The sequence below is a fragment of the Stegostoma tigrinum genome, chromosome 6, assembly GCF_030684315.1.
Source record: "Stegostoma tigrinum isolate sSteTig4 chromosome 6, sSteTig4.hap1, whole genome shotgun sequence".
NCBI lineage: Eukaryota > Metazoa > Chordata > Chondrichthyes > Orectolobiformes > Stegostomatidae > Stegostoma > Stegostoma tigrinum.
In genome coordinates this window covers 70964270-70976484 of record NC_081359.1, presented here as the reverse complement: position 1 = coordinate 70976484, position 12215 = coordinate 70964270, and the positions used below count along the sequence as shown (strand labels likewise).

Genomic DNA, 12215 nt, shown 5'->3' with positions numbered 1-12215 from the left:
TCAAATATGTATCTTCTTCTGTATCAATTATATAAAACTATTACATAAATTTAAAGTAGCCACATTATTGCAAGAATACATTGACGAATTCCATATTCACTTAATATGCATTCATGAATTACTAAAAAAAGCTAATGGTACCAAGTATCTCCAATAGAGATGGCAAGACGATGACAATTGGCTAGAATTTTTAAAAATAAACTTCAAAAAAATTTGTACTTCTTTTGAGGTCAAATAAAGGTCAAGGTTAAATCACCTCAATTACTTGAATTAAATTCAAACAATATGGAAATTATTTACAACACAGAAGAAGATGACGTTTATTTGGGAAGCATGAAGTAAATTCATTTATAATTCTGAAGGGCTTGTACCTTAAATATTACTTCATCTTTTCTCTTCATAGAGTCTGCTTGATATGCTGAGAAAGCTAAACCACATAGATAATGGGAGCTGCAGATACTGGAGAATACGAGATAACAATGTGTGGCACTGGATGAACACAGCAGGCCAAGCAGCATCTTAGGAGCACAAAAGCTGACGTTTCGGGCCTAGACCCTTCCGAAATGTCAGCTTTTGTGCTCCTAAGATCCTGCTTGGCCTGCTGTGTTCATCCAGCCCCACACTTTGTTATCTTAATCTAAACCACAAAATGCAGTTTTACACTTTTTGTACGCTTATTTTAAGCTCAACATATTTGCCTTATTGCAATAATCAAACAACACAATATACAAAGTTTGATTCTCATTCTGCAATGCGCAATAAGTGACATTGTTAATTCTTGTTTTAGTTTGATTTTATGACTGCACTATTCATTAAGTGCATACAGTAGTGACAAATGAATTCAAATGTTTGTGTCTTATCCTGCTGAGACTTGAATTTCTGAGTTCAGGTACAACCAAGTTTATACTTGATTTTTACTTACCCTGATAATTATACACATGAAAACATATTTGTGCCGTTTTCGGATAATCCATGAACCTTATGTTGGTACAAGGGAGATAAAGGGATCTGGGTGCTCTCTTGCGCAAAAGTTTGCTATGCAGGTGCAGCAAATAATTAGGAAAGCTAATAGAAAGTTATCTATTGTGAAGGGAATTGAATACAAAAAATGGGGTCGTACATGTCAGTTATACAGGGCACTAGTGAGCTCACATCAGGAGTACTGCAGTGTGTTTTGGTTACTTAATGAAGGATGTAAATGCAGTGAGGGAGTTCAGAGGATGTTTACCAATTAGTACTCGGAATGAGTGGGTTATCTTGTGAGTAGCAGTTGGGCTTCTCCGCCTCCGCCGCATCTGCTCCCACGATAAGACATTCCACTCCCGCACATCCCAGATGTCCAAGTTCTTTAAGGACCGCAACTTTCCCCCCCACAGTGATCGAGAATGCCCTTGACCGCGTCTCCCGTATTTCCCGCAACACATCCCTCACACCCCGCCCCCGCCACAACCGCCCTAAGAGGATCCCCCTCGTTCTCACACACCACCCTACCAACCTCCAGATACAACGCATCATCCTCCGACACTTCCGCCATTTACTATCCGACCCCACCACCCAAGACATTTTTCCATCCCCTCCCCTGTCTGCTTTCCGGAGAGACCACTCTCTCCGTGACTCCCTTGTTCGCTCCACACTGCCCTCCAACCCCACCACACCCGGCACCTTCCCCTGCAACCGCAGGAAATGCTACACTTGTCCCCACACCTCCTCCCTCACCCCTATCCCAGGCCCCAAGATGACATTCCACATTAAGCAGAGGTTCACCTGCACATCTGCCAATGTGGTATACTGCATCCATTGTACCCGGTGCGGCTTCCTCTACATTGGGGAAACCAAGCGGAGGCTTGGAGACTGCTTTGCAGAACACCTCCGCTCAGTTCGCAACAAACAACTGCACCTCCCAGTCGCAAACCATTTCCACTCCCCCTCCCATTCTCTAGATGACATGTCCGTCATGGGCCTCCTGCACTGCCACAATGATGCCACCCGAAGGTTGCAGGAACAGCAACTCATATTCCGCCTGGGAACCCTGCAGCCATATGGTATCAATGTGGACTTCACCAGTTTCAAAATCTCCCCTTCCCCTACTGCATCCCTAAACCAGCCTAGTTCGTCCCCTCCCCCCACTGCACCACACAACCAGCCCAGCTCTTCCCCCCCACCCACTGCATCCCAAAACCAGTCCAACCTGTCTCTGCCTCCCTAACCGGTTCTTCCTCTCACCCATCCCTTTCTCCCACACCAAGCCGCACCCCCAGCTACCTACTAACCTCATGCCACCTCCTTGACCTGTCCGTCTTCCCTGGACTGACCTATCCACTCCCTACCTCCCCACCTATACTCTCTCCACCTATCTTCTTTACTCTCCATCTTCGGTCCGCCTCCCCCTCTCTTCCTATTTATTCCAGCTCCCTCTCCCCATCCCCCTCTCTGATGAAGGGTCTAGGCCCGAAACGTCAGCTTTTGTGCTCCTGAGATGCTGCTTGGCCTGCTGTGTTCATCCAGCCTCACATTTTATTATCTTGGAATTCTCCAGCATCTGCAGTTCCCATTATCTCTATCTCTAGTGAGCATATCTGTTGGAATTCAGAAGAATAAGCACTGACTTAATTGAAAAATATAAATCCATAAGAGGTCCTGAGAGGGCAAATGAGTAGGGGATTTTTCCTATTGTGGCAGATTCTAGAATTATGGATTGCCTTTTTAGGAAAGAGGAAGTTTTTATTGTTTTTTTTCTCTCAGAGGGTTGTAAGACTTGGAAATTCAGTCCCAAAAGGCAGTAATGGCAAGGCCATTGAAAATTTTTTACAGCAGAAGTAGATGGATTCTTTCTAAGCTAGGTCATCAGGGGTAGGTGGGGAATGTGGAATTCAAAATACTAAATATAAATACTAAACACAAAAATACTATGATTTCATCCAATGACAGCTCAGGCTTAAACGGTTGAATGGCCTGCTTCTCCTTGGTCCCAACACATAAGTTAGTATTCCCATGGCATTGGGGGGCGGGGGTGGGAGAAGAAGAGAGAGGCTAGAGGGGAATCAGCAACTCAATGCCCACCAACAAGAGCGGTCTGGCAGAAGTACCAAGCTGTCCAAGTTCTGAAGGACACTACCAGGCTGGCATCATTTGTAGAAGGAACTAACATGAGGTAGTAACTAATATGAACTTGCTCTACCAATCAACCTGCCACTGGTCCATCTATCCAACAATTCAAAATGACTGCAGATACTACACACAACTTCAGATTTCAACCGTCAAGTACTAAGTCATGCAGGCTTGAGCACACACTGCCAGCATAGTGTACCCTTGGGCACTGCCCCTCCCACGCATCCCAAAATTCATTCAGAAACATTTGAATATTGAACCACTCCAAAGCATTTTATAGTGATGTGAAGGGAAAGGAAAGGAAACTTGCTGATTTTGTGACTTGAACACTACCAACTTTCTATGCACAAGCATTTTATTACATATTCAGTAAAACTGAATAAAGTTTTGAGAATGTAAATACTGTTCACATACACAGTAAAATATTTTGTGGCTTGCCAGAAACTCCTGTGTGGTGCATTTACAATTCTCACTACTAGTAACCTATGCTTATATCAACTACTTATTGGCACCAGACCACATTTCAAAATCAAAAGGGGTTGAAAAAAGAAAAACAGGATGTACATTCAGTGAGTAAATAAACTGCTATGATAACTCAAAGAGATAAACAGTAAATTAATTCTAGGTGGAGATCATAATATTAAAATATTCTTGATATACTGTTTTCTAATGTAGTTGTCAATAATAAAAGGTAGCTAGAGCGCTAACATGTTCTTATGGCTTAAGTTACCACTGGAAGCCTGTAGTTCACGATTTTAACACCTTAAAGTCAAAACTGTTGTTATTTGTTTCTAAGACATCACTCATAAAGTAAAACAAAATGTTGGGGCTAGATTTATTTTTTAAAAACAGCCCACTGTATATACTTATAACATAGCAGTAAGTCAGTAGAACCAGAGAGTTACAACACAGAAAACAGGCTCTTCAGCCCAACATGTCCACCCCGGTCATAAAGTACACATCTGCTCTAGTCCCATTTTTCAGAACTTGGCCTATAAGGTTGCATACGCCAAATGATCAAACACTTAAATGTTGAGATATTTCCCATGGTTCTTTCGGGCAGCAAGTTCCAGGCACCCACCGTATTTTGAGTGAAAAAATTCTTGTTTAATTCCTCCTAATCTCCTGCCTTTTGTCATTGATCTATTTCCACCACCCCCATTATTAATTCGTCTACTAAAGGAAACACTTCTTCTTGTTTACCCAATCTATGGCTCTCATAATTTCATACCCTGCAAAAAGGTCCCCCTTCTGCCTTCTCCGTTCAAAGGAAAACAGCTCCAGCCTATCTAATCTTTCTTCATAGCTGCATCACTCCAGCTCAGGCAACATCCTGGCAAATCTCCTGTGTCCTCGTTAGTGCAGTCACATCCTTCCACATTTAAGACTGCTAAAACCACAATATATATCTTGCCTCTCAATTGCAATTTCCTCAGGTACAATACAGTCCTCTTCTCTGATTTCTATATGCACATCATTTTTCTCTATTGTGAATACAGATGTAGAGTATGCATTTAAAACCTCACCTACATTTTTCAGCTCCATCGAAGCTTGCCACTTAGATCCCCAAAAGGCTCCACTCTTTCCCTTGTTATCCTCTTGCTCCTCACATACATGTAAAATGCCTTTGGAGTTTCTTTCATTTTACCCACCACTTGCCTTCATTGGTCAGAACGTTGAGTATAGGAGTCGAGATGTCATGTCGTGGCTCTAAAGGGCATTGGTAAGGCCACTTTTAGATTTCAGAGTACAATTCTGGTAACCTTTCTATCGGAAGGACATTGTTAAACTTGAGATGTGCAGAAAAAATTTACAAGGATGTTACCAGGATTAGAGGGTTTGGGCTACAGGAAGAGGCTGAACAGGCTGGGGCTATTTCTCCTGGAGCACTCAGGCTTAGGAGTGACCTTGTAGGAGGTTTATAAAATCATGTGGGGCATGCTTAGGGTAAACAGTCACCGTCTTTTCCTTCGGGAGGGGAGTCCAAAACTAGAAGGGATAGGTTTATGGTGAAAAGGGAAAGGTTTAAAAAGGACCTGAGGAACAACATTTTCACACAGAGGCTGGTGCCTGTATGGAACAAGTTGACAAAGGAAGTGGTGGAGGCGGTACAATTACAACATTTAAAAGGCATCTGGGTGGGTTGATGAATAGGAAGGGTTTAGAGGGATATGGGCCAAATGCTGGTAAATGGGACTAGGTCAAATTGGGGAAGAATCACCAGGCCCGAAACATTAACTCTGATTTTTTTCTACTCAGTTGCTGCCAGACCTGCTGAGCTTTACCAGCAACTTCTGTTTTTGTTCTTGGTCAGATTGGGACGTCTGGACTGCATGGACAAGTTAGTCTGAAGGATCTGTTTCAGTGCTGTATGGCTCAAAGCTTCTCTTTTATTCCCTTAACCAATCCTGTACATTCCTCAATATACAAGGGTACCTCTCCATCTTTACAGGAACATGTTGGCCCTCCATTGCTCTGATGTAGAGTTTCCAGCAAGTAGCTGTTTCCCTGTTCACTTTGGCCAGGTCCTGTCTGACATTAAAACCTGCATTCCTCCGCATCAACATGTTTATTTATGGTCCAACTTTATCCTTTCCATAACTACCTTAAAACCTGCTCAGTTACAGTCGCTATCATCATGTCTCCCATATAAAACTCACTAAAAATTCAACCACTTGCCTTGCTTCATTGCCTAAAATTAGGTCCACCTCCACCTCAACTCTTGTAGCTCTTTCTATGCACTAGCTTAAAACCCTCTCCTGGATACATTTTAAGAATTCCACCATCTCTAACTTTCACACTTTGTCTATCCTAGATAATATCAGACAAGTTGAAATCCCCAACTATTAATACCCTATTATTTTTACTCTTCTCTGAAATGTGCCTATCTATCCACCCTTGTATCTCTCCCTTATGTTTGGGGGTCTGTATTACACTCAAAGTGATTGCCCCTTTTTGTTTCTAAGTTGTACCCAAATGGCCTTAATTGAGGGGGCTTCTAAGAGATCACATCCTTCCTTATTTCAGTAATTGATTCCTGGATCAATATCACATCATCCTCTTTTACACCACCTGAAAGTTGTATACTCTAGAACACGGAGCTGCCAGCCTTGCCCTGCCCTCAACCATGTCATAATAGCTATGATGTCATACACCCTTGTTTCAAACAGGCTGGAGTCACATCTACAGCTGCAGAAACACTTATTTGCACCATCAGTATTGGCAACTCTGTTTCATGACAATTCCAGTTTGAACGTCAACTTCTGTACAGGATTCTCAGTACACTTGTATTTATGAAACTTCAGTGTTGTTACAGTACGGCATACGTGAATTATATACTTTTACACAACAAGAATGCCGATTATTCACAGGAGTAATACACTTACATCTTTTGGTCTGGTTGCCTTTCTTTCTGCTTTCTCCTTAAGTCTTTTTAGCTGAAAACAGAAGGAAAAGATGGATTCAGTTAGAAGTAGTTGAACAGGAGAACCACAAAATGCATAGTGAATCAATCCTTAGTGTTCAATTTATTTTTCAGCAAAAAATAATTTTTGTTCCCCCTTTGCCTAAGGTAACAACTATCAGTTCATAATTATTTTTTGCTCTTTGTGATCTTAAAAGGTTCCTGTGAGATTTGATTGGTACTGAGCATTGAGACCTGTGATAATTCTGCCCATACTTACAGAATACAAGTACCTTTTGTCTGATGGCTGAAAGTTCCGAAGTAAATTTAAGCTTGGGTATATTGGGAACTGCAGATGCTGAAGAATCCGAGATAACAAAGTGTGGAGCTGGATGAACACAGCAGGCCAAGCAGCATCTTAAGCTGTGTTCATCCAGCTCCACACTTTGTTATCTAAAATTAATCTTGGGTGTCTCAGCTCAGTTTCTACTGGGCTTGTGGACAGTGCAGAAAAAGTGAAGTCAAAATATAATTTACAGTGACACAGCCAGGATAACAGATAAACACATGCCCCACTTATGAAAGAGTGTGGGTCTCTGGGGTCAGACTTAATTTAAAGACATTTTCCCCCAAATTGTTTCAACATTTTAAGAACAAATGAGCAAGAGAAGCCATTAGCCCCTCATACATATCACACCCCTGTTCAATGCAACCAGGCTGATTTGTGACCAAACCCCACTTACTTACCTTTATTCCATATTCTTCAATACCTTTGCTGAAAAGAAATCTGTCAGTCAATCTCAAACTCAAAAACAATTGATCCAACACTGGCATTTTTCTAGAATAGTTTCAAACTTCAATCAACATTTACATGCAGACTGCTTTCTAGCTCAATTCTTGAAAGGCATAGATCTCAATTTTAAGCCATGTCTAATAAACCAGCAGAATTCAATGAGCAGAAGACGCTTCTCTCTCAACTATCTTGCTAATTTCCTTAGTATCTTGAAAGCTTTGAGCAAATTACCCCTATATCTTCTAAATTCCAGGCAGTGCAATCTTAGTTTATGGAATATGTTCCCATAATTTAACCCATGGAGTCCAGTATTATTCTAGAAAAGATAACAAAGTGTGAAGCTGGATGAACACAGCAGGCCAAGCAGCTTTTGTGCTCCTGAGATGCTGCTTGGCCTGCTGTGTTCATCCAGCTTCACACTTTGTTATCTTGGATTCTCCAGCATCTGCAGTCCCCATTATCTCTGATCATTATTCTAGTGAACCTAGGTTGTCTCCAAAGGCAATAATTCTGTCCTTATGGATGATGGCCAGAATTAAACATAATATTCTACTGGTGAGCTAATTAGGGTTTTTCACAGTTGCAGTTTGACTTCTAATTCTTGTATTCTAATCCTCTAGATACATGGGTCAAAACACTTCATTAACTTTTTGAAGTGATTTTTTTGCATTATTCACAACATTTTAATGATTTGCATATGTGTAACAGAATCACAAGAATCCTACAGTGTGGAAGCAGATCATACGGTCCATCAAGTCCGCAGTGACCTTCCAAAAGCATCCCACTGTATCAGAGTCTCTTTGGTCCTCCACCACTTCTAGTTTTTCACCAGACAGTACTCTGATCTATCCTTTCAAGGTCCAAATTTGATGATTACACATGTGTGCATATTGAACTGAATTTGAGATGAACGCATTTGTCAAATTTTGCCCTTCTAATCTATGAATACAGCTTTCTAACTTTATGTTTCTATCTATTGCAGACAATGTCATCTATTGTTGTAGCATCTGCAAATGTGAATGTGCAGCTCTCTATCCCGTCATCTAAATCACTAATAGTTAGCATGAACAGTTGTGGGGCCCATCACAGATCCCTGTGGGACACAGCTAATCATACCCTGCCAAATAGTGTCTCTGGAAAATTATCTCTGCTCTGCGCCTCCTGTCACTCAGCCAATTTCTGAAGTCACAGCTGCCTATGGTAAAAGGGATTAAAATCAGGGTTGTACAAGAAAAGGAAAAGTGCAGAGATCTCAGCACATTGTGGGTCTGAGGGATATTATACAAATGGGAAGGGCAAGGCCATGGATAGATCTGGAAACAAGGATGAGAATTTTACCATCGAGTCATTCCCAGAATATGAGTCAATGTAGGCTATGAATGGTCTGTTTCCGCGTCAGGCAGTGACCAAGGAATGGGGATGGACTCAACGGTCTGGGACCAGAGTTTGTGGCTGAGACAGAAGACAACCCTACAGTTTTTGCAGTATTTGGAAGAAACTGCTGCTCCTTCATGATTGGTTGCCAGACAAGTCAGAAAAGGTAGTGGTGGTGGGGCACAGTTGGGTCTTGTCAGGATACATGCACATTTTGACGTGTTTTTGGGTGGAGACGAGAAATTGGAAGAGGCCAAGGCAAAACACTTAAAGAACACGAGATAATAGCACAGAAATAGGAGAAACCAATACAAATGATTCTGTGGTTGCAACCGACAGAATCAAGTGAGGCCAGTGTCAACCTGCTGGAAGATAAAGGATCGGCTTTAAAGAAAGGCGAAGTGGCCAACCATGTCAAAAGCTACAGACAGAGTGAAGAGGAGGAAGTTTACTATGATCATATTGGAATAATTCAAACATGTCAACATGAGAAATATAAACACAGATTTGGGTGGCAATGGTATGTCAAGCGCTTCATACAGGAAAGAGAATATGGATCACAGCTTGCAGGGCCAGAGAATCAATGGAACCAAACAAGCCAAAAGTACAATCTGTTTGCACTAGAATTGAATGCTTAGCTGTGCCCTTAGATATTTGTGTCAGACACACATGTACACTAGCTAATGCCATTTTTATAGAATTCACCTATAATACATCTTTCAGAACAGGAATGGAAGTGTGTCTCCTCAAGAGGTGTCTCTGCCTAAGGTGATCAATGTTAATTTCAACTGCAATATATAAAAAAATTGCACACAGCCATTTTTGGGCACTTGTGAAATGTGTCAACAAGCTGTTGTGTTTACTAGAGGTGTAAGGGGCCCAAACCTAACTATTTTGATGATTCAAGCAGAGGCAGTGGGTTTGGATACCCCAATACTGCACACACAAGAGAAATAAACCTTCTCGAAGACACTGGCAGTAGAATAGAGTGCAGCCAAAAACCAAGAATAGCATTATAAACTGCTGGGCACATTAAGAATGCACAGCTAATAACAATAAGTGAAAATTTCATCCAAAATGAACCCCATGTATTAATATATAGTTTTCCACCTGCCTTACATCATCGACAGATGATCTATGAAACTATCAAAGCTTATGTTACACTTGAAATCGACAAGTCTGTTTGTCTTCTGGCTGGTTCATCTGTATCCACTACAAAACTAAGTTTAAAATATTGCTGCTGTGCCCTAACTCTTACTGAATCCCCTTCAGCACTGTCCTGGTTAACTTGCTCCTTGTAAGACAACACCCTGATTCGAAAAGTCTCACCCTTGCTTATCGGCCCAAAGCCTCATTTCTCTGTTTCTCGCTCTGTTTCCTTCACCAGCCCTACACGACTTTGATATTTCTGGACTTCTCAAATTATGGCATTTTGTATAACACTTTTAATCTCTCTGTGGTTGACAGCTGTATCTTCAGCCCTGAGTTTTGAAATTCACATCCTAAATCTCTGAGCCTCACTACTTCTCTCTTGTCTTTTAAATTGACCTTTAAAACCCACCTCTTTGACTGAGCTATCTCCTCCTGAGATGCAATGGTAATGTCTGCTTGAACACAGTCTGGTAAAGCATTGCTATGTGTAGGTGCTATACAAATGCAAGTTGTTAATGTTAACAGAATTGACATGGATGATTTCAGAATTATGTAAGTCACAAAAGGGAATAAATCTCAGATACTTTCTCCTTTAGATGAAGTGAGTGTTCATTATTATACATGGGTTGAACAAATAAAGGAAAAAACTATTTTTATTTGCAATCAACTTCATTTCCTAATTAATGAAAACTTATCAATCACAAAGATGCAATTTTTATTAATGTTCACTACTATCTTTACAAATCTATGTTTAACTTTATTTAATTCATTCTCTCTTATAGGTTATATAGGCTGTTCCTACTATCTCCTCCAACTCATTTTATTTTGGGAAAGATAACAACATTACTGCTCTTATACAGGACATCAGCAAAACTGGCATCCTCCAGTCAAAATCTTATTTTTCAAAAAGTTATTAGCCAGTGTGCCATGCCATTTCAAAGTCCTTAGGTTTGGTTAATCACCTCAGACTGCTTGTAATGAATTGCTTGGTTTACTAACTGCCTTAAGTTCCAAGAAACTTGCTGTTCTTTCAATGTTAATCTTTAGCATTTTTACATACATTTTTTCCTCCTCCAAACTAATCTGTTATGTAAACCATGGCCCTTTGAACCAACTAGTCTCTTCATTAGAAATATCCACTGCTCCAGATTTTTACAAATGCTTTACAAATGAATCAATAAACCAGATTTTATCCAGAATCACTGTTGACTAAAAGTAAGGTAAATTTGAAAGTAAACCTGCAAGATTGCATCTAAAAAAAACCATTATTTAAAAGTAAATGATTCAAAATGTGCAAGCTATTGGGTATCAATGAATACATAAGATGTTGGCATGATGTTGTCCATGAATGTTAATCTTGCAACTCAGCTACAGAGTGAACCACTGAATGGAAAACGTGCATAACTGAGATATACAGCCAATGCTTTTTACCCAAATGGTTGCCTGAATGATGCATAGGTCCATTGTGATTCGAGCTTTTAAAGGATGCAATTTTCAAGAATTTTAGGCTGATAATGCACAGGAATCTGTTGCTGCCTTGATGAAACAACGTAATGAAGCTAGCAATGGTTCCAGTTGGGTTTCAAGACCCACTCCAATATTTGAACAAACAATTTAGGATAAGACTTTTATGTAACACTGACAGACTGTAAAACTAGCAAAGATGTCATTTGGGAAGGTTACCCTATCAATGCAATCTGAAGATCTTATAGCACTGTTTAAAAAAAAGTAAGGGAGTTCTACACCCTGAGCTAGCCATTATCCATCCCTCTTCCAAAACACAAACAAATTATTGGGTCATTAAATCATTGTTCTTTGTGGGAGCAAATTATTGCAGATGCTGGAAACTATACTGAAAACAAACAAAAATAATCCAGCATCCATGCAGAGAAACAGTAAACTGATATTTTGAGCCTAGATGACTTCTTCAGAGCTGATGTGAAGTATGGAGGGAGCAGTATTTATGCAACAGGGTGTGTGCGCGCGTCAGACAGTGAGAGAGAGACAGAGACAGACAGATAATGCAGATTAAGTAAATGCAGATTAAGTGATTGGAATACAAAAATGACAGAACAAAGGTGTATCTAACCACGATAACGAAGTGTGGAGCTGGATGAACACAGCAGGCCAAGCAGCATCTCAGGAGCACAAAAGCTGACGTTTCGGGCCTAGACCCTTCATCAGAGAGGGGGATGGGGAGAGGGAACTGGAATAAATAGGGAGAGAGGGGGAGGCAGACTGAAGATGGAGAGAAAAGAAGATAGGTGGAGAGGAGAGTATAGGTGGGGAGGTAGGGAGGGGATAAGTCAGTGCAGGGAAGACGGACAGGTCAAGGAGGTGGGATGAGGTTAGTAGGTAGATGGGGGTGCGGCTTGGGGTGGGAGG

At 40.9% G+C, this 12215-nt stretch overlaps 1 protein-coding gene across 1 annotated transcript in view; it reads right to left on the bottom strand.

Annotated features, from left to right (window-relative positions):
- ddx10 (DEAD (Asp-Glu-Ala-Asp) box polypeptide 10) overlaps window positions 1-12215 on the bottom strand; it is a 188306-nt gene that overhangs the window by 54475 nt on the left and 121616 nt on the right. The window contains exon 16 of the mRNA XM_059646651.1: window positions 6495-6545. Coding sequence (XP_059502634.1) covers window positions 6495-6545 — 51 coding nt within the window. The remainder of the gene's footprint in view (window positions 1-6494; window positions 6546-12215) is intronic.